General features: G+C 39.1%; 2 protein-coding genes across 2 annotated transcripts in view; one reads left to right on the top strand and one right to left on the bottom strand.

The window, feature by feature from the left end:
- Nucleotides 1-1525: 1525 nt before the first annotated feature.
- On the bottom strand, nucleotides 1526-12506 carry LOC134740801 (arrestin homolog). The gene is made up of 7 exons (XM_063673418.1): nucleotides 12354-12506; nucleotides 9187-9377; nucleotides 5622-5800; nucleotides 4711-5004; nucleotides 3726-3869; nucleotides 2836-2965; nucleotides 1526-2440 (listed from the first exon to the last, which is right to left on the bottom strand). Exons 1-7 carry the CDS (start codon nucleotides 12460-12462, stop codon nucleotides 2342-2344), a joined length of 1146 nt encoding a protein of 381 aa, XP_063529488.1. The 5' UTR covers nucleotides 12463-12506; the 3' UTR covers nucleotides 1526-2341.
- Nucleotides 12507-16268: 3762 nt separating this feature from the next.
- LOC134740824 (uncharacterized) overlaps nucleotides 16269-24190 on the top strand; it is a 49472-nt gene continuing 41550 nt past the window's right edge. Inside the window, exons 1-4 of the mRNA XM_063673466.1 lie at nucleotides 16269-16603; nucleotides 18403-18456; nucleotides 22280-22434; nucleotides 24023-24174. Of these exons, the coding sequence (XP_063529536.1) occupies nucleotides 18423-18456; nucleotides 22280-22434; nucleotides 24023-24174 (341 nt within the window). The 5' untranslated portion in view covers nucleotides 16269-16603; nucleotides 18403-18422. The remainder of the gene's footprint in view (nucleotides 16604-18402; nucleotides 18457-22279; nucleotides 22435-24022; nucleotides 24175-24190) is intronic.

Here is a 24190-nt window from a genome sequence, read left to right as displayed (position 1 = left end):
AGGGTCAGATTATCGGTACGCATTGTAAATCATCAAAACTTCAAGACAAAGAGTATTAAGAGCCCCCAGATGTCTCGATAATAACTTGCCCAACTAATCCGAGGCGAGGAGCCGAAGCCAAAAGAAAGGATCCGGAGTTGCGGAGTGCTTTGGGGAATTTCCATTGCTAACCTAGCAAACGCAAGTCAGATGCTGTAATGAAACAAAATAACGCTCTTAGCGGTGCGCGGTGGCTGCAGCAGCAGTTAGTAGCACTAGTAATAGAAGTACCTACATTTATTTAATTATACGAACGGGAAATTATTTTACACCATACAAGAAATAAAGCACCAGTAGATTAATAGAGAAACGTAGACAGCAGTTATTTTTAGACAATTCATATTTTGAAACCTGTATAAAATTGCAAAGAGTAGGTAATTTGGTCGTGACGTCACATGCTAGTGTTTCGGATCTAGGTATATTGTTTCTCATAATTTTTTGTCCGAATTTTCGTTAATCATAATTTGGTTTTTCTCAGAAACGCGTAACTTTTCAGGATTATACCTTACGAAAATCCTGAACCCTGAAATCCTGGTTTCAGAATTATGACTAATGATAATCTGACAATTATTACATTATGAATTTTATGACTTTAAATAATTATGTCAAACAATTCATAGCAGCAAAATCGTTTTGACAGTTCGAAAAAAGAAACTGAAGTGACTAGTAGTAAAATACCCTATTTGGTCAATCGACTGAATTCATTGTACTCTGTAGGCCTAGCACATGATTGGCGCGACAGTATCTCGCGGCGAGATAGACTTCCCGTCTTTTTCTAACTATGTTAATTAAGAGAGACGGGTAGTCTATCTCGCCGCGAGATACTATTGCGCCAATCATGTGCTAGCCCGGCTGTACCTAGTTACCAATAGAATAAAATTGTTTACCGTGTACAAGGTGGATACAATGTATCGAATATTGCATGCAAATTCTTGAAGGCTAATTGGAGCTTTAAAGTCGCGCTTGACTTATGACCGCCTATTAGCATGACTTGTGTTATCGTACGCGCCACTACTTGAAGTCGCGCTTGGCATATGGAGTGAAAGCAAATCTTTCTGAGGGGTCAGTAGATATAGCAGATCGCGTTTACACTGGTTTCCTACAATGCTTGACTCGCTACTCTCGTTAAGCTATGAGAACAAACAGCCTGCATCGGAACTGTCCTTTGTTCCCTAACCGCAGTGAACTCGTGACTGCTTCAGCAGGCAATTCTCAAATCTCTTCCGCCGTAATATTATGCTCTAGTTTACTCCAATTACGTGCATACTGTTTAATAGTCTACGGTTTAACAGGCTTTTGGTAAGAAGAAGAATTAACATATTAGCAAGCAATTTTAATGAAACCATGTAAAAATAGTAAATATATTTAAGATTATAATTTCACCAGTAAATATATGTATGTAGATATAACTATGTTAAACTAGTGTAAATAATTAATTTTCTGAAATAAAGATATTATTCAACTATGTTAAATTATATATAATTTGACTAGAAGTAAGAATAGAATAACGGCATAAATACATAATATGATATAGCTAATTGTGTAATGTTATAGTAGGTTATACTCGCCCTCAACCAAAATGACGACTGAGGCCATAAAACTCGAGGCAGGGGTAATAAAGCTCGGCGGTCGTAGTGATGGCAATGTGTCGATTACGAAGTGTTTTAAACGTCGATGTAATTCTATTTTGCACAAGAAATGTATCTATTCACTCACTCAACCTATCGACAATATCGACATTCCTTTATGTGGGTTTACTACCTGCACTAATGGTCTCCGCTCGCTCCGTGCAATACAATGGGAAACTGATAACGCGAGCTAAAGGGTTTGATTGCCCTAGTCGTCATTTTGGTTGAGGGCGAGTATAATAAGTGTTGTCGCTTTGTACTATTATAGTCTATCGATTTTTGACAATTAAATTGGTACTATAAAAATGACCAAAACTATTGAAAAAAAAGCCGAAAATATGATTCATATTAACACCCTGTTTCTTTACTCCTGAGTCAGAAAAGAAATACTACACAATTAGCCTGACAGTACAATTATTCTAATCAATATTTGCACAACATTAGCAATTTTCCAGTTTTTACTATTAGCAGTCTAATTAAAGACGTTGGTATACGGGTAACATTAATGTGCATCGTTCACCAAAATATGTGGTCGCCGAATCAAATTATGAAGTTCAGGCAATCGACATTGTTTGATGCGGCGAATGGCCCAGAAACTCAAGAAACGAACTTCACTTTAACAGCTGATACTGTGCAACTTGATCATCTGATACTATAGCCCAATCCACCCTTTCCTAGTAGACCTCGATGCTCTCCTGGTGATGCAGAGTGTCCTGCCTGAACATCTCCACGTCGGCCTGGGAGTCCGCTTGGATCATCTTGGCGCGCCCCTCCTGCATATAAACACACGTCACAGCGATGATTCGTAGAGATAGATGATGCCCTACGACAAGAGAGTCCCATTTGTTCCATGGAAAGGTAACGTAAAATAAATAAGATGAATTTCTAATTCCTTAGAACAAATGGGAATCAAAGAAAGAAAAAAACTATTCTAAAGTTTGTGGATTTTTTTAAGAAATCGGTTAAATTTTTTATTTAATTATTTAATACCAGAATACCGGAAACTATACACCAAGCCAACCCAACTTCTACTGTAGGATTACTTTGACAACATCTACAAGAATAAAAATGTGACCCAGAAACGCCTTTCACGCGTCGGAAGAAAAGTTCAACTGTTTATCACTCGTTTGTCATCGTTAACCCTGATTAAAGTCCAGTTTCTTCATACCTTGGGATGCATCATGATGAAAGGCAGCTCGGCGGCGAGCTCTCCTGCGAGTGCGCCGAGGTACAGCTTAACCTTGACGCTGTAGGAGACCACGATGCCGAATGCGTCGCGTTGCTCTGGGTCCAGCACCCTGACAATAACAAAACGATTAAGACTAACCACCATATTCAAAAACCTCTTCCAAATCTCTGTTGTATTTTGTCTCTTTCTAACAAACTGAAATGTCAAGATGACGAATAGGGACCAAGCGATTAAGGTGACTTTCGGATGGCAATTGTAGCTGCATTACTGTTGCGACATTACTGCTGCGGCCTTGACGCGGGCGCTGTATTTGTCAATTTACTTGATAAAATGAGTGCCTAATTGTATATCATAATCGCGACAGTAATACAGCGATGAACATCGCTCACATTATCAAGGAGATACAGCGGTGATGTAGTAATGTCGCAACAAAATGTAGCTGCACTGCTGCAGTTAACATCTATATATCACCTTTATCAACGGTTTGTTACATTTAACAAAGGTTTATGAATCTTGTAATTCGACAAACGACGAATCCATGGAGTTGCCATGGTTACCAGTACAATTTAGCACTGGGTTAACGGTTTACCCGGTTAAACCTGGGTTAGTGGGATGGTGCAAGTGGCGCTAAAAGAACAGTGACGGGCAGTGTTCGTTACCGATAACTAGTGGAATGCTCCCTGTACAAATGTTTATAAAATATAATGACCGGGATATAGACCGTGATTACCTTTTGTATTATTTGTGAGCTCCCGATATTACACGGTCACGGTCTATATCCCGGTCAATATAAGTCTAGTGAAACTAACCGTGAATCATTCATAACTCTAATCTATAAAATATGTTAGTAAACATGAAAAATTCCTTACAGAGTGGTAGAAGCAAGCGTGGTGTCGCCGCGTTTCAGCTGACCGTCAAGGGCGATGCCGCGCTTGTCACGATTGGCAGACAAAGCAGGAGATAGGTGCAGCACACGCTGCAAGCTGGATCCAGGCTGTAGTGGGCATCCATCCCTAAACACATAACCAACTTACTCGTAATAATCAAAAATACACAATGAAAAGGAATGATTTGAGCCGATCGGCCCTTCTGAGGCTAAAGCATACACGCGCAGAAAGATCAAAGCTGTCACATATTTTCCCGGAAGGTAAAGATTTTGTATCTCTTCTAATATCTGTTTTTGACTTAGGTACATAACTTCATTAGCAAAAATCGCCCTGAGCTTTCTCTGGAATCAAAATGGTAAGGCATATTTTCATAAATATTCCTAGCTTTTGGGAATAAAAAAAAAAACTATAATTTGGCTATACTTAATAAATTATAAGTGGGTTCAAAATGCAGGAAATTCAAAAACATAACATTATTTTTAAAATTTGTCGTGCATTGTGCGTGATTGTTTGTATTTTATCTTATCTTATCTCATCTCATTTCATCTTATCTTATCTTGTCTTATCTTACCTTATCTTAGCTTATCTTATTTTATCTTATCTTATCTTATTGACACCTTTGGCTTACCAGACCAAACCTAAATATGTGGGTGATCATCCAATTTTAATGCAATTCGAATGAGATATAATATCTCTATGACGCAGCGTACTACGTAGGCGAACAACACGCGAACGTGAAGCTTTGATACCTATAGAAGTAGGCGATCTCGTTGCGAACGCGAACGTCTTGGGCCCGCCGCGCCGTTTCGCGTTTGCCAAAGTAAGACGCAGCGCTAGGGATAATTTCGCCTTTGTACATATACTTACATCTTTTACTTTGTTATGTCTATTTTGTGTAAACTTGTTTATGTGCAATAAAGTGACATACACACATAAAAAGATAAGTAATCATAGAGTGTAAACTCACTGTGTCTCTACACTGGCAACAATATTGTTATACTGCCCACTCTGGAACAACACCACATCAACTCCTTGCTGCACAGCCGCCTTAATGCGCTTGACCACCTTGTTGCTATGATTACGAATGCACACGTTGACAGCGATGCTCTCTCCGTGCATGTACAGCTGCTTGTCCAGGGTCAGCTCTAGCTCTAGTTGTCCAGGAGAAAGTACGAAGTCCTTGCGGACTACGGTGCAAGGCTGTGGGCCGGGCTTGCTTGGCGCGTATTGGACCTTCCGAATACCGAGGGCGATCGTGCTCCTAAACAAACATACAAAGATAAATTGATATACAGAAATGGTATCTACTATGCCGTAACTAGATTTTTTGCTGCAAATATATTTTCTTATATACTTACTTTTACAAACCAGCGTAACATTGAGCAACATAATTTTAAAACTAACGCGGGAATTAATCGCGTAAAAACTTACGTTTATTAATGGCCTTTCGAACGTAACGTTACGTTCGTGGTCACAGGCAGACTGGCGAGGAATTGTATCAACATCTTGCTACGCGGGTTCGAAACGTCAAGCCATACATAAACGTAAGTTTAAATCAATATATTGAGCAACATGGCCAATAGAATGATGATGGCCCCAACGAGTTTGACGACAATGTCAATGTCCTTTCGGAACAGTGTAGCAGAATGGGTCAATAAAAGGGGTTTGTTTTTTTGTTTTTTTGGCTGCGTGAATTAGGAGCAACTGACACTAGTGCCAATTCATCTCAATCGCAAGGTTCACCCTCTTCCCCTAGCACAAAAGAGTGGTAAAACAAAGAGCTCTAGTTGGTATGTTCAGACGGAACGCGATTGCATTATCAACATCCTTGAAAATCTATTAGCTCTAGGTATTTTAGCGTACAATCAGCGTACATACCTGCGATGCGAACGATCGATCTCAGAATCTCCAACAAACAGCTTGACGTAGTAATGCACACCGCAAGGCTCTCCCTCATCTTCTAATGCCGGCTGAAGTGTCACGGAGCCGGGCGCGCCCGCTGGTACAGTCAGACGGAACGCGAATGCGTTCGCACCGAGCTTCTTTATAAGACGCTCCTGTTAAACAGAAACAATTTCAACTTACCTGTTTATTTAATATTGTCTTCGGTTACCGCGATAGTTACTCATGAAATAAAACTATGAAAACGGATTATATCGCGTATATTGAATTTATAATACATCCCGACGTTTCGAACTCTTTACAGCGTTCGTGGTCAACGGGTGACTGTCACCTGTCGGTAGTCACCCGTTGACCACGAACGCTGTAAAGAGTTCGAAACGTCGGGATGTATTATAAATTCAATATACGCGATATAATCCGTTTTCATAGTCTTACCTGTTTATTGTTTATTTATTTATATCAATCAGACAGCACTAACAGATAAACCTTACGTGCTATTTGGCATTATATTACTTATTATCTAACATGCATTCATTACTTTAAAATAGAAGGAAAAAAAACAATATTTGGCAAGACAAATAGGGCCGTTAATTACCGTAAATAAAATAAATTTAAATTCAATCGGATTGAATCAATAAATTATACATAATATAATACCGAATACAGAATTAGGAATAATAAGTTAATACTTATGTATTATGTCACAATTTTCTCAATAAAAAAAAATTAAACTCGTCTTTACAGACCTAAGTAAATGTCACATTCTACTGTAATAAAATTAATAATGAATTCATTTCTACATAAGAAAATTAGTCAAATTGGATAAAAATAATAATTACTGATACAATTTTTTAATATGCACTCATTAGTAACCTGTGACCGGAAAAATACTAAACATGATAGAAAACAATACATTTTAGACAGACGAGTGAAAAGAAGCAGAAGACGAGACATACGAAGTTTTTACACGAGACTTGTCGAAATAGCTTTAAAAAGCTTTAAAAGCTCTCCGAATGGCAAAACAAGGTACAGATAAAGTAAGACCTTTTAAAATTATAGAGATGGTAATATCAGTTCATTAGAAAAAGAATCAGGTGGTCATAGATTGTCGGTACAATTCAGTTTTTGTCAAAATGTAATTTTGGACGGATGTCGGACACATACAATGTTGTGGAATTAGAGTCGCCCTAGTGCTATCAAAACATCCATTAGCTGTTATAACACTTCGTTATTTCAGTTTAACGAGAACGCTAAGAATTTAAACCTCTCACGGGGGCCGATTCTGATCTCACAATTTGATAAGGTGAGATTGTTGTTGTGATTCGACCATGATCGCTCGCACACTGATTGGTATGAGAGCCGTATCCGTCGTGTCATGTCATTAGATGTAATGAATATGAATTAAATGTAATGAATAAAAATAATAATTAGACATCCAGGTCGCACTTAGAACGCGTTAGATGCACTGCGAATAGTATCAGGGCATTTTCACTTATGCGTACCATATACTTTTTTTGAAAATCCATCAACTTTTGGGTTACTTCTAATTTCAAAATAGATTTATAAAAAATATGTATCCAAAAAAATTACAGTTTTCTAACGCAATTTACATACCTACATTTTGTATGGACCGTTACAAAACTGACACCCAAAATTTGTATGAAAAACCGGAGATTTCTTTGTCTCATTCAACAGTACTCGTGATTCTAAGTCTAAATAACCCAAAAGTGGATGGTTTTTCGAAAAAAAGTAAATTTTACCATTTTTTCTGAAAACCCCCGTCAAAGTCGTTTCATAACAATATCAAAACTTTAACAAATTGTTAACCCGTTTTAAGACTCAATAAGATATTATAAGGCAAAAATTACCACCCACATAACGTTATCTCTTGTATTTTTCCTTAAGCAAAATTTTGACTACTAAAGTGGCAATGAGGTTAGACTTGAGGATTTCGTATAATCTTGTCCGTTGATGGGTTAAATCAGAATCAGTCTTAAAGGGGTGTTAATAGGGGTGTAAACCAGTCTGGCTGCGGTTCATTTAAAGCTGTACTTATGAAGCAGTTGTGCTGGCTCTCCAGGAATGCAATAACGGCGCGCAGCGATACCTGCCGTGAATGCTGGCAGAGAATACACCTAAATTCCTGGTCCATTGTGGCTTGAATTTAACAGTGTCTTGTTAACCGCAGTTTACAAACTACTGTAGTTTTCTCTAAAATGCGAGCATAATCCTAATACACTACCTAGTTAAGTACCCGCGATGCTCCCGTATGTTTTTTGTAGCCAATCTACTCTAGAGAAAGTCGTAGTGATGGTCATTTGATATCAATTTGAATAAGAGCTAATATAGAAGACCAGTAAAAAATAACACAGGGAAATCACTCGCGTTAGACCTAACCAGTTACATAGAGGCAAATTCAAACTTACATTGTGACATTAACATGATATCTAAATGATGTACTTTCCCGTGCGTGAATTGGCGCGAGCGAGACACACGGGCAACTGCCATCATTTATATAGATATCATTTTGATATCACAATGTATGTTTGAATTTGCCCCATTAGTTGAGAAAAATTCGACTTCCTGAGGCAGTATTACGATTCTCAATTAGATTTTTGGTATTGAGATGATATTTAATTTACATACAACACCAAAGTCGGGACAAGTCCCGACTCGCAGTGCACCTTGAAAGCACCAAAAGGCAAACGAGATTTACAAATCTTAATTACGCTCCTGGTTTTGGCTAGTCCATCTTATAGAAAATCTCCCAAATACTTTCACTCCCTAGTCTAGAGTGTCTAGACGCACGATAGCGATACTTTTCACTCCGAATCGTGCCCGAAAACGTATACAACACCGACTGCTAATTATGAACAAAAGAAGGCAATATAACATTTAAAACTCGCGTTTTGAACACGTATTAAATCACATTTACAATCAGTACAATCACATTTACATTTATGTGTACCCACTACACACTTGAAAATTTTGAAAGTTTGAATATGTGATGTCTACCCCAGACTTTTCGTCGGGTAGTCGAACAAATTTCTGTTTTGACATGTTGCTGGGACGTCAGTTAGCCGCGACCACGACCAGTGAAACCTGTGTCGAAACGTCGGTAAATAAAGGTAACAAAATAAATTCGATAGACCCGATTGTAAATGTGATTTAATAAAAGAAGACAAGCTTTTTTTTTAAAGATGAATAGGCAGGCGTTTGACCACGATCCCACCTGATGGTAAATGATGATGCGGTCTACGGTGGAGCACGCTTACCTATAAGATACCTTAACTCTTGCCTTGAAGAGCCCCAGATTGTACTCATGCAGAAACACAGACTCGGGCAGGGCGTTCCACTCCTTGGCAGTTCGCATAAGAAATGTGGAAGCAAAACGCTTCGTGCGTATTTTTGGAGTTCCTACCATGAAGCGACGCCGGAGTGCCGTTTGTCTTGTGGTCCGATGGTAAAAATGGGACGGAGGAATAAGGTTGTGCAGTTCCTCGGCACACTCTCCGAAATGTACCTTGTAGCTTGAAGTTACCTGCGTACGAGTGGGTTCCCAGTTCCTCTTCTCCGGCGGTGGGTACAGCTGTTCAGAGGCCAAGAACAGCTCCTTGTAAAAGTTCAGCCCCATCACTTCATCCTCTTCGCGTCCATAGCGGAAGGTGCACACCACCTGGCCCCATACTTTGCGTCCGCTGACGTACTCTTCATCTAGTACCACTACGCCGTCTGCGCAATATTAACTACCATTAACACACCTAAAGTCTTATTAAGGTCACATTTAAGGTTATATTTGGATGGCGACGGTAGCTGCATTGATGTTGCAGCTAAAACTACTAAATTTAGCAGTGTAATAAGCCCTTTAAGCCTTAAAGGCCTTGTTACACTGCTAAATTTAGTGACTAACAAGAGGGACACCGCTATACGTGAGACGCGATAAGAGATACATCCTATCGTTTCTCACGTATAGCAGCGTCCCTCCTGTTAGTCACTAAATTAGGATAGTGTAATAAGCTCTACTACTACAGCGTTGAACTATTGTCAAAATTCAAAAATCTAAAATATGTAGGTATTCTGAATCATTTTCTGCCCTATTCGTTGTTTCAAACAAGTAAAGGATGACTCACTATAGACCGGGCCGTGTGCGGGCCGGAGCCTCCGGCGTTTCGTTTTCTATGGAAAGCATCACGTGATCACCTGTCATGTCATAGAAAAGTATGCGCCGGACGCTCCGGCCCGATCACGGTCTAACGTGAGTCATCCTTAATACCTACTTAAATTTATCATGCCGCCATCAGAAGCTCGATGAAGTGGTACGAATTTTAGAATCAGTAAGAAAAACATAATGAATCAAACCAAACTCTATAGCAGTGGTGTTTGGAAATTATTAAAACAGCATGGTATTACTTAGTCGCTGCCTGCTGTCTGTCTGTCCCTATGTATGCTTAGATCTTTAAAACTACGCAACGGTGGTTTTTAGGGTTCCGTACCCAAAGGGTAAAAACGGGACTCTATTACTAAGACTCCGCTGTCCGTCTGTCCGTCTGTCCGTCTGTCTGTCTGTCACCAGGCTGTATCTCATGAACGGTGATAGCTAGACAGTTGAAATTTTCACAGGTGATGTATTTCTGTTGCCGCTATAACAACAAATACTAAAAACAGAATAATATAAATATTTAAATGGGGCTCCCATACAACAAACGTGATTTTTTTGCTGTTTTTTTCGTAATGGTACGGAACCCTTCGTGCGCGAGTCCGACTCGCACTTGGCCGGTTTTTTTAATAGATTGAGTGATTTAAGAGGAATGTTCATATGTATAATACATCAACATTGCACCCGTGCGAAGCCGAAGCCGCTATAGTTATTTATATACTAAGGTCCAAGTGCTCCCAACATCGTTAGACAATCTAGCAATCGATCTTCTAAGCTTTAATAAGTAAATGCACGAGTTAGACTTTAAATGGACCTATCGAGGCGTGCCAAGATGGATGCCTGCACCGCCTGCTGCTATCGCCTCGTGTAGAGTATGTAATTCCATTACTACTAGCCACGAGTCTAACACGTAGTTGAACCAGTATGGGTATGAGTGTGCCGCTTTCCAGTTACTAGAACTGACATTTTTTTGGCATTAAAATTTCCCCATAGAATTCATTGACATACATACGTACATTTTCATTTAAAAGTGTACTATTTACTTTTTTTCGAAAGTCTATCAACTTATGGGTTATATACTGTAATAGATGTCATATATAAAAGAAAACGTGACGAAGCCCTCCAGTGGTGAAGGCCAACTTTAATAACTTTTGGGTTATTTTTATTTAAAAAATTCAAAATAAGTAAAATAATAATATTTCAAGAAATATAGAAATTTCAACTCAGAATCACGAGGACTATCGATTTATAAAGGAAGAAAAAAATGTCCCCTAAAAATGCAGTTTTGTAACGCATTTTCACGTACATTTTGTAGGTATGGACCGTTACAATACTGACAACCAAAATTTTGTATGAAAAACTGGGGATACTTTTTTTCTTTGTCTCATTCAATAGTACTCGTGATTCCGAGTCTAAATAACCCAAAACTTGATGGTTTTTCGAAAAAAAAAGTAAATGTTAAGTAAAATATATATGTACCATTTTTTCTGATAACCCCTCACAAATAACATACGTCACAAATAAAAAGGATAGCTCTAATAAATGTATTCATGATTTTGATTTATGATTTCGTAACGGTACATTTTGTTATAGATATTACGAGAACACCACCACCACTACCACCACTTATACACCTAACAAGTGGTTGTGTAGTTATCGTCTAATTCGTCTTTCTTGAGGCGAAGATGAGCGGAGATGAAAGAAGACGTGTGGGAATCAACAACATTGATTGTAATCCAGCGGAGGCGGAGCGTGATGTAATCGGAAAGTTGGACGATTTCACGTTACGCATAGTTTTTTCGGATTAAAAGGTTTACGATTCACTGGTTCAATCAAACTTTCGACTCCTAAGCTTGGAGAATAATGACTCAGGTAAAAGTTAAAACTTAATAAACACGTGCGAAACCTGCGATTAAACTGAGATCTGTTAACGCCAAGCAGTTGTTAGTGGTACGCCATCGGTCTTAGCTGTGATGGATAACTCCTGACTCCGCCTTAACGCCTCACTCGATCCAAACGCAATCTTAGCGGTTGATAAAAATAATCAGTCAACGGCTCTAAGACAAGTACATACTGGGATCATTTTATGTCCAAAGTTGTTATAATTTGATAAGCTCGACGTAGAGCTTAGCGTAGCAAAGCATCACGTGATCACCCGTCATATCATAGAAAAGTAAGCGCCGGAAGCTCCGGCCCGGACACGGCCCGGTCTAACGTGAGTCATCCTTAAAACAGTGGGAAATAAAAAAAATGTGAGAGTGACAAAGACAAACAATAATAGCGCCTAATGAAAACTGAAATACATAAGACTATCCCGTTCGGACATTTCCCCCCACCCCCCACCCCAGATCCAGTTATACTAGATTCATGGCATACAGCGGTCTTCAGTCGTATCAAAATCAAAACATTAAATAGCAGATAAATCTAAATCGGTCTCACGGAACCACGTTCGACGTGTTGCCTCTCTGTCGCACTTGTAAATTCCTACGTAAGTGTGACAGGGAGGCAACACGTCGAACGAGGTTCGCGATAGGCCTCCAGGACTAACGCACCAATAGGTTCGACGTACGAGATATGATCCACGAAGTCCCTCTTCGCCATATACAGGGTCAGTTTCCCATTCGGGGCACATTTCTTGAACACTTTGAAGTTATACACCATTTTGACTGCACTTAGTTCGCTGCTAGACTAGCACTGAGGCTGGCAGTGTCCGTGTATATATACAGGATTATTTTGTGTGTGAGGCTTCTCAGCCGGTAATCTTGTTCCCCTCGTTAGGGCGCACGTGAACGGAATTGCTTCCTACGATTTCTATGAATGACACTTAAAGGTCAGTGTAGCAGCGGCATTGTCACGCGACATAAAAATGTTTTTTTTTAGCAAATTTGTGCCCCAAAAGAATTTATTTTTAAGCGGTTTTATTGCCGACTGTTCTTTATGTCCCCAAACACCCAAGAACTAGGAGAATATAACCAAACGGAGCTGCCTCTTCTGTAATTTGCTGTACAAAAAAGTCTGCCAATTTGTACGGGGGAAGGGAACGTCAAATGTATACGTAACGTCAAAATAGCCATGTCAGATAAACGTCAGTCCATACATTGTGTATGACCATTGGCCGACTATTTTCGACTAGAGGGGAATGCCTGTTAATGGCTACTCGGTTTGATTATATCCTCCTAGCCCAAGAACAATGAAAACTACATTTTTACCAATTTAAAGAAAGAATGTCACTTGTCTTTTTGTCACTTCACTTGCTGTCACTTATGGACAATTTTATTTAGAACCTTAAAACTAGGAGGATATAACCAAACGGAGTAGCCATTAACAGGCGTTCCCCTCTGTCAATAACAGTCGGCCAATGGTCATACACAATGTATGGACTGACGTTTATCTGACATGGCTATTTTGACGTTACGTATATATTTGACGTTCCCCTCCCCCGCAAAAATTAGCAGACTTTTTTGTACAGCAAATTACAGACGTGGCGTCGCCGTTGGTTATATCCTCCTAGTCTTAAAACACCAAATAATATGTAAAATATTTATTTATTTATTATTTATTACTATACACGGTGTTTCCTGTAACTGTAAGGCTGTACGCCTCAAACTGACCAACATTTCATTTTCAGCAACTTTTTAAAATTATGATTTTTTTTATTATACCTTTTTCATACTAATTAAATATTATTTTCAATGTACGTTGCTATCTGTGTGTTTGACGTTGCTTGTCACCCTTTAATCATAACAAATTTTGTAATACATTGCGTCTTAGAATAAACTTTAAAGTGTAATGAAAATCAAAACACAAGTTATTTTTAAAAGTTGCTGAACAAAATGTTGGTCAGTTTGAGGAGTACAAGCCTACAACTTAATTTAATGCTCCTGTTACAGGAAACACCCGGTATACAATTTACACATCATTACAGTTCGCACAAAAGCGCCTGGCAAATTTAAACATGCAAATAGTAAAAAGTATGCTAATATGTATTGTGATGACAGCTGTCACCGTACCAAAGCTGTTTCAAAAATACTATTAGGCCCACTTGCACCATTCTACTAAACCCGGATTAACCGGTTAAACCTGGAGTTACCATGGTTACCAGTAGGTACAATTTGACACTCGTTTAACCGCTTAGTGGGTAGGTAATTCAGGTCCCTATCTAGTTGAAGCGACTTGTCCGAGTCTGCTGCCATCAATCTACCATTCATATAGGAAGTACATCGCGAATAAAATCCCTCAGCTTACTTGCTTGGTATACCCATATTTATGGGAAGTGAAATGGAAAGGACTCCATAAAGCTTCCGCATAAATGCGGGTCGGTTTTACTGTAAATTGAAAGAGTGGCCGACTTCGGCTCGTAAAGTGCCCATATTCAATAAGCACAGATTCGAAATAAATAAAGCGATCGGCGTATCTAAACCTTTCGTTGAGTTAAGGCTGAAACACATCGCATGCGTAATAGAACGCATTGCGGCTAATTTCATGCGGTTTTAGTCTAATTTCTTGCGGTTTCAGTCTTTTAAGTGCGTGCGCTTATGAAGCATGCCGTACGTTACACTTTTTGCGGTTCTGAAACCGCAAAAAAATAATCGCAGTGCGTTCTCAGCCCAAAGGATGAGTCACGTTAGACCGGGCCGTGTCCGGGCCGGAGCTTCCGACGCTACGTTTTCTATGGAAAGCATCACGTGATCACCTGTCATGTCATAGAAAAGTAAGCGCCGGAAGCTCCGGCCCGGACACGGCCCGGTCTAACGTGAGTCATCCTTAACGCAGCACGGTGCTGGCTACGTACATCGCTTCCGTCGCATTATAAATAATATCTATGCATCGTATATAAATATATAATCGTAATATTTGTAATCATAGTAAATATCGTTACGAGATTTTTTTTATTATTTTGGTATGAGTATAACGATGGTAAGAGACCGAAAGGAATTTCAATAATTCCGTGGAAGATGGGGCGGGTGCTGGTGTAAGACCCACCTGTGTAGAGTTGTTGACACTCCGTCTCATCTCCACAGCACAACTGCAAAGGTCGGTGCGGCGGCAAATAAAAGGCAGCCGAAAATTTTAAAAAGACAGACAACACAATTTCGTACCTTTTGGCGTCGAGACCCTTGGGCCGTGGAGTCCAAAGTCCAAACGCGCTTACGCTAATTAAGGAAATATGCAATAGGATGGCAGACGTCACCGGCACTGCAGTCATAGAGCTGGCAGCTTTCTCGCTCAAAGAATTAGTATTGCAATACAGCGAGAAAATGCTGCCAGCGTCTATGGGACCATGCCGCAGGGGGGTAGTTTTTTAGTAATTTATTTTAAGATTAGTTTTATTTATTTTTAGATTTAGGTTTTACAGTTTAGTTATTTAATTCTGTTAATTGTTTTTTTTTTTCGTTTTCATCTGATTATCTATTGGAAACTATACTACACCTATACCTATTTAAACATGTTTACCTCGTGATCGTAATACATAGGCCATTTAGGTATGATTTTAGAAAATGAACATTTATTTTCTTAATTAGGTACTAATAAAAACATAGTTACCGGTTAAAGACGTGAAATAAAAACATTCAATTCATGCCATGTTATGGGGGTGTGGCCAACTATTATAATCGCAAAACCAAATTTTATTAAGGTCAGAGTTAAACTGGTCAGCCGAGTTAGCACTGGCATGCAGTCGGGTGTCCCGGCGATGACGTCACTTGCGCACGCGGCGCGGCGCTCCGTTCATTCACCCGCATTTTGTATTCACTCGTCCGCTTGTGTGGAAGCAAGACGGACTTTCTAAGACACTGCGCCTAGGCCCACTTGCATCATCCCACTAACCCGGGATTAACCGGTTAAACCATTAACCCAGTGTCAAATTGTACTAATAACTCCAGGTTTAACCGGTTAACCCCGGGTTAGTGGAATAGACAAGTAGGCCCTAGCATAACATTCTAATTAGATTTTTGTGCCGTCAAAGATAACTTTATGGTTTCAAGTCGTACTTTACAATCATGCTGTAATCTTAACTAAAGACATTCGCACAATGCAATTTCCACAAGAATGTTAAGTAAATTAAATTAAATATAAACTAGTGTAATCACTAACTACTTTTTATGGCGCAAAGTTAAAGTTAAAGTTAGTTTTTAGGGCAAGTTTCAACTAATTTGGCCCGTATTTTCTTTAAAATCTCTAGGATTAAAAACTTAATTCTTTGAATAAAAGTCCGATTCTTAGGGCGTTTATCGTTTCGTAAAAATTCTACATACCATAAATGGGTCATACAATTTTTTTTGCAAACTCGTAAGGCTTAACTCTACTACCTGCGTGATTTCTAAGCCTTATAAGCACCCAAACTTTAATCTTTAATCAAGCTCTGATTAGTCAAGTCGCGTATTTCTCGACAGAGGTCGCGGTGCGATGACGTCACCGACTCTTGCGCATCACCACAGACAGTTACCGGCGCGCCGCGTCGCTACCTGCGCGTTCTTAATAAACTTTAGTGAATTGTCACTGTTATTAAAGAAAAATTAACTGTTGTTTTAGTTGTAGTAAATAAATAGCTGTCTGTGACAGTGAAGTGTTAAATACTGAGTGGCACTTATAGTGTTAAACTTAACACTTAAGAACGCGCTTTAATGCGCTGCTTAAGAATACAGTTAGGTGTTAAGAAATCACAGTTTCGATCTAATAAAGAATAGCTGTCATTCTAACTGCAACGTGAATGGTAGTGAGTGATAAGTGTGCAGTTTTAGTGTTTTTGTGTGTGAAATAACTGCGTGGTTTGCAGAAGTTTAGGGATGTACAGTTAGAGCAGGTAAAGAAATCGCTGCTTTGACAGTAACCTAATAAATGTTTATACACAGAGCAATGCAAACGGATATTTTTTTTATAGAATGTCCATTACAAATTGTACTTGTTTTTATTGCTATTAAATATTAAATGTATGTTACTAGTAATAGTAACTGTGTTTCCATAAAAGTCAACTTTTTATTGATGAAAACGTTCGAAGTATTTAATGATAATACCTTATGATGAAATACGTACCAGGAAATGCATTGTAGGTGCAGACGAGCAGTAATGCAAATAAACGTTTCTAATAAGTGTTTCGGCTTAATCAGTTTTACCTTATTTATTGTTATGAAATATTATCTCTACCTATTTCTGGTCAGATGATGGGCACCTTTGCACCCGGTACAGCTCGCGGAGGTCTTTTGAACAAAATATTTTAGTTAGGTTTGTAGTTTATTATCTGTGTAATGTCCTATAATATTTATTTATTATATTATTTTTACAAGATTTCTGGTCCGTTATTTCAAAATGTGTTTATCCTCCCCCCTGAAGCATTTGTTTTGTTTTTAAATTTAGCACCCTTAAGCGCCACTTGCACCATCCCACTAACCCGGGGTTAACCGGTTAAACCTGGAGTTACCATGGTTACCACTACAATTTGACACTGCGTTAACGGTTTAACCGGATAACCCCGGGTTAGTGGACTTAGTGGGATGGTGCAAGTGGCGCTTATTGTTACCTACCTACTCACTAAAAGTTCAAAATAGATTGTGGAATTATGTACAAAAATTTGTGCGCACGGTCTTAGGAGGCTAAAAATCTTGATTACTTATAACTGAAATAAATAGTATTACCTTCAATTGTGTAATCATAATTAACATTGTTATCTCAATTTTTTTTGAATAAAACACATTAATAGTATTATCTTCAAAATATTCTCCTTTATCATTGATGCACAAACACAAAAAAATGCAAAAAAAATCAACAATAAATATGCTGCAGTAAGATTTTTTTTTTTCAACATATTTTGCCCAACCACCAAACTACCTGGTGAACGTTAGGTCATATTGTAATACTTTTATGAGATTAGCTCAGGACCGGGACAAGTGGCGTACTGGAAGAGTGGCCTATGCTCAGCAGTGGGTGATAAAGGGCTGATATGATGATGATGATGATGATGATGTAATACTTTTCGCCAAATAATAATCGATAGATTCAAAATATCTCCAATAAAACAAATCAAATCTAAGTATATAACTCAAAAATTAACAACAGACCTATTGCTTCCACTAGAAATACAATCCACAGGATGATGAACAACACAGATGCCAGTGCCAGAGGCTGATGAATTCAATTAAACCTAGTTTGAATAACCAACGGGAATAGGCGGCGTAATTAAATCGCATACCTACTAATACGAGTACAACAGATGCGCAGAACGGAACGGAAACGTACGTTCTAATTTAGCAGGAAAACAGTTCGGATACCCTTGTTTTAGACCGTAAAGACCGACTTGAGGTCTCCAAACTAGGAGGATATAATATAACCAAACGGAGACGCCACGTCTGTAATTTTCTGTACAAAAAAGTCTGCCGATTTTAGCGGGGGAGGGGAACGTCAAATGTATACGTAACGTAAAAATAGCCATGTCAGATAAACGTCAGTAAATCCATTGTGTATGACCATTGGCCGACTATTTTCGACAGAGGGGAACGCCTGTTAATGGCTACTCCGTTTGGTTATATCCTCCTAGTCTCCAAACCATGTAAACATGTCAAAATCTGAGTTATTGCTCAATGATTGTCTATGTCATACTTTTTCCAGAAAAAGGCGTCGCTAGCAGCATGCAGAACGCAACAGACACCACGCCGCCATCAGGTAATATTCCCAACATTTACATTGCATCTGTTTCTCCAGTTGAATTTCCTTCTCCAGTCGTAAAGGCTCACTTTATACTTCAAAAACTGATGAGAAAGTTGCATTTTATTCACAAGAACAGTAATACGATGCTAATTTTGAGTTGTTTTCTCATGTTGGCTCGTAGAATTGACTTAAGTTTTAAGTGACGATTTTGAATGATATATATTACTAGTTAGTCTGTTTTTCGTGTTGGTGTGGTGATAAATTTCACTCGGAAGAAAAGTTGAATAACTCCTGGTGCCTTGAAAGTCTTGAAATCCTCACAACGCTCAAGATTACACTTTTCGAACCTTTCTTATCGGTTCAATTTTGGAATCTTTCGCTTGCTCGTACCAGTTTTAGCACGAGGGTTTAAACAACAACTTTGCCCCCTTGTAAAACAGATACCTAACTATTGAATGCTAGTATTACATACTTAATTAATTAATAGCCTGTTATAGTGTCCCACTGCTGGGCAAAGGCGTCTCCCCTTGATTTCCATGGCTCCCGTTGTTGAGCTTTTTCCGGCCAGTTATTAGTGAAGGTGTCTAAGTCGTCCCGCCTCCGCCTGCGCCTACCACGTCCGCGCTTATATTGCGGCATCCACTTGGTAGCTATACTAGCCCACCTATCCGGATGCTATATACTTAGTTTAAAATTTCTAGATTAACCAGATATCTCACTCCATCCCACTCCGTCATCGCCGGCCACTATCTTAATAAAAATCTCTCATTTCCCGCATCGCATTCCGATAATGTAAATTGTAAACACCGACGCCTTGCACAAAACATCTGCGCAGTTAGTGACGTTCCGTCACGGGAATGTTCCTCAGATGGTAATATTTACTACATACCTAATATACCTATGCTCGGAAATGTGCTTAGAAATATTTGAAGCTCACGAAACATTCTTCTTCAATATTTAGTGGAAAGGAATGAAATAGTCATTCATAAGCATAAGTAAAATAGTCATTAAATTTGCATATTGTATTGTATTTCTTTATTGCAGATAACAAGAATATACAGATATTACATTAAAATCACGAGCACAATTAAAATAACAATAAATAGGTACATTAAGACAAATCTTAAAATCAAATTAAATTAAAATTAAATCAAATTAAATTAAATTAAATTAAAATTAAATTTCCGTCGTTACACACACAACTCAAAAAGCATGTATTTTTATACATGCTTTTATGCAAATTTAATGACTATTTTACTTTATATAATATAAGCGGAAGTCTTTTACTCCTTTTACTAGAAATTTACTTCCACTTCTTGTAAATTTACAAACTTTCGTAAAACAGGCCCTAGGCTAGGTCGTAATGCAAGTAACTAAAAGTAATTATTCGCAACATTACACACCTAATTATTTTTCATTAAAAATAAGTCGTTGCTAAAACTAAATAAACTTTTCACTCAAATTGGCAAAAATAAATTTGTTTGTCTTTGTTTCATTGTTTGAGAAAAAATCGAAAAGATGCCCATCACTATGCGCCATATCTCGCGATTTTACTGCGATGATTTAGCACAAATTAATTCCACTAATTGCTAAAAATCTGGAAACATTTCTCCAATGGCGAAAAGTTTGGCTTTGGTTTGATTTCTTGTTGTTTATGGGAATATTCACGCGGCCCATCCCATCACTTTACGCGATATCCCGATTTTACCGTGATGATTTACCACAGGAAGCCGGAACAGGCCGCGCCGAATCCAAATTAGTTCCACTGATTGCTATCTCCTGGAAATCTGGAATTACTACCCCAGTGGTGAAAAAATCGATTTCGATTCGGTTTAGTGTTGGCTGAGAAAACTACTCTAGGATCTCGGTCAAATACCAATTCTTATTACCGTAAAATGGGGTGAGCAGGAAGAAAACTGACATTCAAACCGGTTGGACTAAAGCAAAGGGGGTGCCGACACTTCAAATTTTTCATCGGAGTGATGTTATTATGACACCTATTTTTTATTGTGTTATCGTAGAGAATACGCTCTTTTTTCTAAAATCAAAAATGGCCGAGATATTTGACCCGCAATGTGAAACCACTACTTGACAAATTAAAATCAATCATTTGGAACAGTAAATTTAAGTAACAGAGACAAGATAGGTGCGAAGACGAGCGAAGCGAGGAGGAGTGTGTTAGGTTGATCGCGATGATCCGAGCGAGCGAAGCGAGCGTGCCGCGGCAGCGGCCGGCGAGCGCCAGAACAGACGTTATTGTACCTACTAAAAAAAATCTAAGTCTTTTTTTTGCACCCCCTTTGCTTTAGGCCAACCTTCAAACCTCATAACATTTTATTTTTACATATAGAAACTGAATATACGCCATATTATAAGTGTTCCGGGCGTTTTTTTTTTTCATTTTATTTTGGGTAGTTCCATTTCATAACTTTGACGATAAACAGGAAATCCCATCTCACCCCGTACTCTTCTAAGCAACATATATGTGCACGAGAATTGCAACTCCTGAAGTCAGCATATTAAACGAAAACGAATAGTAAGAATTTAGTTCAAAGACTAGGGCGCACTTGGTATTTCGTGGTTAGAGTTGCCTACAATATGGCAAGATTGTAAATTTACCATAAAATTATCATGTTCACACGTTCATTGGCCCGAGAACAACTCACCTTATCAAAGACGCGGTTTTGATTCAAGACTTATTACGAAAGTTTGTTTTTTTGCGTTCATAATTTTCTACCTTACCTACTTAAATACGTAAATAAGCTGCGTATTAACGTAACATAACAGTCAATTTACCACTTGTAAGGCTGGCTGTAACCGCCCACTTTAACTGCTAGGGTTTCTTAAGCTCAACCGATCAACGGCAAATCGTGGATTGTTGACTGGACAGAAATAAGTCGGTAAACACTAGAGAAGCGATTCAATCGCTTCACTTTTAAGCCCGTCACAGACGGAGCGATAATATATCTATATAAACTATCATCTGATAAGGTATCAAGCTGGAAGCGATTTCTATTAATTTTGCTCATGAAAATCTGTTCCTGGCTCGCGGTCTATTAGCGATACTCTAAGTCTCTGTCGGCTTTAGACTGCCAAAGAGGCGAAACGTCTTTCCGAAGGTACAGGGTACCCCAAAACACGTTGACAATGTTTTTTTTACTGTTCATAATTATTATTCATGATAATTTTAATAAGCGTTTGTGTTTGTGATAATATTTTGAAGATAATACGTCTTGTTTTAGTTAATTAAATGATTTATTGATAATTTTTAGTGACATTTTGTATAAAAGATTTGTGAGAAAAAAATATTCCTAGTCAAAGTATTTTGGGGCCAATATAAAGCTCTATTTTAAAGTATCTAATAGTTTTTTGCTGAAGAAAAATATCATCAGGTAACCTGCATATTCGCAGATATATAGATAAATATCTGCGATGAAATTCAATTTTCTGTGTGAAATCCCCAATTATAAAATTGGGCTAGCGATACTTACAGTAATAACATACTTTATACTAATCTATGAGCGAAACGACGCCTATTGAAAAATAGTTTGAGCAACGTCAACTGGCGCGGACGCGTGCGACAGATTTTACCCGAGATGGTACCCGCGGGCGTGCACCCGCTCCGTGCGCAAGACAGCAAAAGCTCTTGGGTTTTTAAGAAGTCTGTGTAGGTACAGTCGCCATCAGATATATCGGAGCGGCCGAGGCGCTCACAAATATCTGAACACGCCTCTATTGTCAAGGCGTTAGAGTACGTGTTCAGATATAGTGAACACCTCGGCCGCTCCGATATATCTGATGACGACTGTAACTCTATACAACGTTCTAAACATTTCAGGTGTGGTGGAACTGCGTGAAGATATCCCACTAAAAGCGGGTGCCAGTAGCGATGGAAGCTGCGGCACTCCACGTCTCATCGCTGGATGCTTCGCTGCCCTGTCTGCGGCTGTGACTATAGCCCTGCTCACTCAGATATACTATGGCGACTACCAGGTACTGTCCTTCCACTAGCTCTGTCTTCACACAGTGGTATTATCTGTAGTCTATCTCCATTACTCTTACTGTCACGTCTCATCGCTGGATGCTTCGCTGCCCTGTCTTCGGCTGTGACTATAGCCCTGCTTACTCAGATATACTATAGCGACTACCAGGTACTGTCCTTCCGCTAGCTCTGTCTTCACACAGCAGTATTTTCTGTTGTCTATCTCCCTTACTCTTATTGTCACGTCTCATCGCTGGATGCTTCGCTGCCCTGTCTGCGGCTGTGACTATAGCCCTGCTCACTCAGATATACTATGGCGACTACCAGGTACTGTCCTTCCGCTAGCTCTGTCTTCACACAGCGGTATTTTCTGTTGTCTATCTCCCTTACTCTTACTGTCACGTCTCATCGCTGGATGCTTCGCTGCCCTGTCTGCGGCTGTGACTATAGCCCTGCTTACTCAGATATACTATGGCGACTACCAGCAGGTACTGTCCTTCCACTAGCTGTCTTCACACAGCAGTATTATCTGTTGTCTATCTCCCTTACTCTTACTGTCTCGTGTATTATGAATATATCCTACTAAAAGTGGGTGCCAGAGCGGCAGCTGCGCACTCCACGCCTCATACGGCTCTCCGTGGCTGTGACGACATGTGAAATTTCTAGTGTCACGTGTGACTGAGTTAGATCATGGATCATAAATAGAACAGGGTGTCCTTAGCCATTGGACAAAGCCGAAATGTATGCATTAGGGTATTTAGAATCAGTATACAAAGTATCATAACAACAGGTGTAGCGGTTACGAAGAAATTAACAAATTACGATTTTTTACTTTGGAGCAGGCTGTATGTGTTGATAGATCCTGTGGTAATAAATAGTATGAAACCTTCTTCGACCTTATTGATTATTTATGACATTAATAAGATTCTAAACATAGAGACTATAGAAAGGAGCCAAATCTCTATGTATGAAAAGTGTCCATCAAAAAACAGTAATTAGGCTGCGCCACCATACACCGAAATACTACCAAAAACAACCTACGTAATTTGGTCGGGTTATTTGTTGCCTTATATGGTTCATGTTATACTCATGTCCCAGAGCCTAACTAGCGCCACCGGAGATTAGGAACTATTATTAAAAGCTGAAAGCGGTCACTTTTGCAACAATTCTGCCATAAGAGATTCTCATCCTTTCTATACCATCCATAATTCTGACTTTTGACAAATGTCATCATTGCCGCACATTTTCTAACAAATTGTCAAAAACACTGCCAATGATTAATACAGTATGTTTCTTTTTGTTGTCGATCATTGGAATAAATTTTTGTTTGAATTTTTTTTTTTATCTTTTGTTCTGATTAAAAAAATATTTACGATAGAACATTCCTGAGAAGTAACCCTACGTGGGTATTCAGGGTTTGTCCAATGGCTAAAGGGGCCCATTGACTATCAGTCCGCCGGACGATATCGGCCTGTCGCTTGGAACAAAAATTTGACAGTTCCGAACAACTGACAGGCCGATATCGTCCGGCGGACTGATAGTCAGTGGGCCCCTTAAGGTAACACTGTATACTCATTGCTTATTTTGTGATGTATACAGGTGGTGCCCCACGGGTCTGTGTCAAGCGCAGCTGAGGCTTGCTCTTCAGCCGGCACGGGTGCTCTCAAAGCCGGCGGACGAGCGATGGACGCCGCTGCTGCCTCTGCATTATGCCTAGCATTGCTCGCGCCGCACCGCACTAGCATTGATGCGTAAGTAAACACATAT

Source organism: Cydia strobilella, chromosome 4, assembly GCF_947568885.1.
Source record: "Cydia strobilella chromosome 4, ilCydStro3.1, whole genome shotgun sequence".
Taxonomy (NCBI): Eukaryota; Metazoa; Arthropoda; class Insecta; order Lepidoptera; family Tortricidae; genus Cydia; species Cydia strobilella.
The sequence above is the reverse complement of the archived record's forward strand: the minus strand, read 5'-3'. Positions and strand labels throughout refer to the sequence as shown.

What these genes read in the sequence shown, in the direction of transcription:
- LOC134740801 (XM_063673418.1), bottom strand. Translation starts at nt 12,462, where the DNA reads ATGGTGTATAACTTCAAAGTGTTCAAGAAATGTGCCCCGAATGGGAAA. An exon ending in CTCGTACGTCGAACCTATTG is followed by an intron (nt 9,378 to 12,353) that starts GTGCGTTAGTCC and finishes AATATTGCGCAG; the next exon opens with ACGGCGTAGTGGTACTAGAT. An exon ending in ACGCTTGCTTCTACCACTCT is followed by an intron (nt 2,966 to 3,725) that starts GTAAGGAATTTT and finishes TGTTATTGTCAG; the next exon opens with GGTGCTGGACCCAGAGCAAC.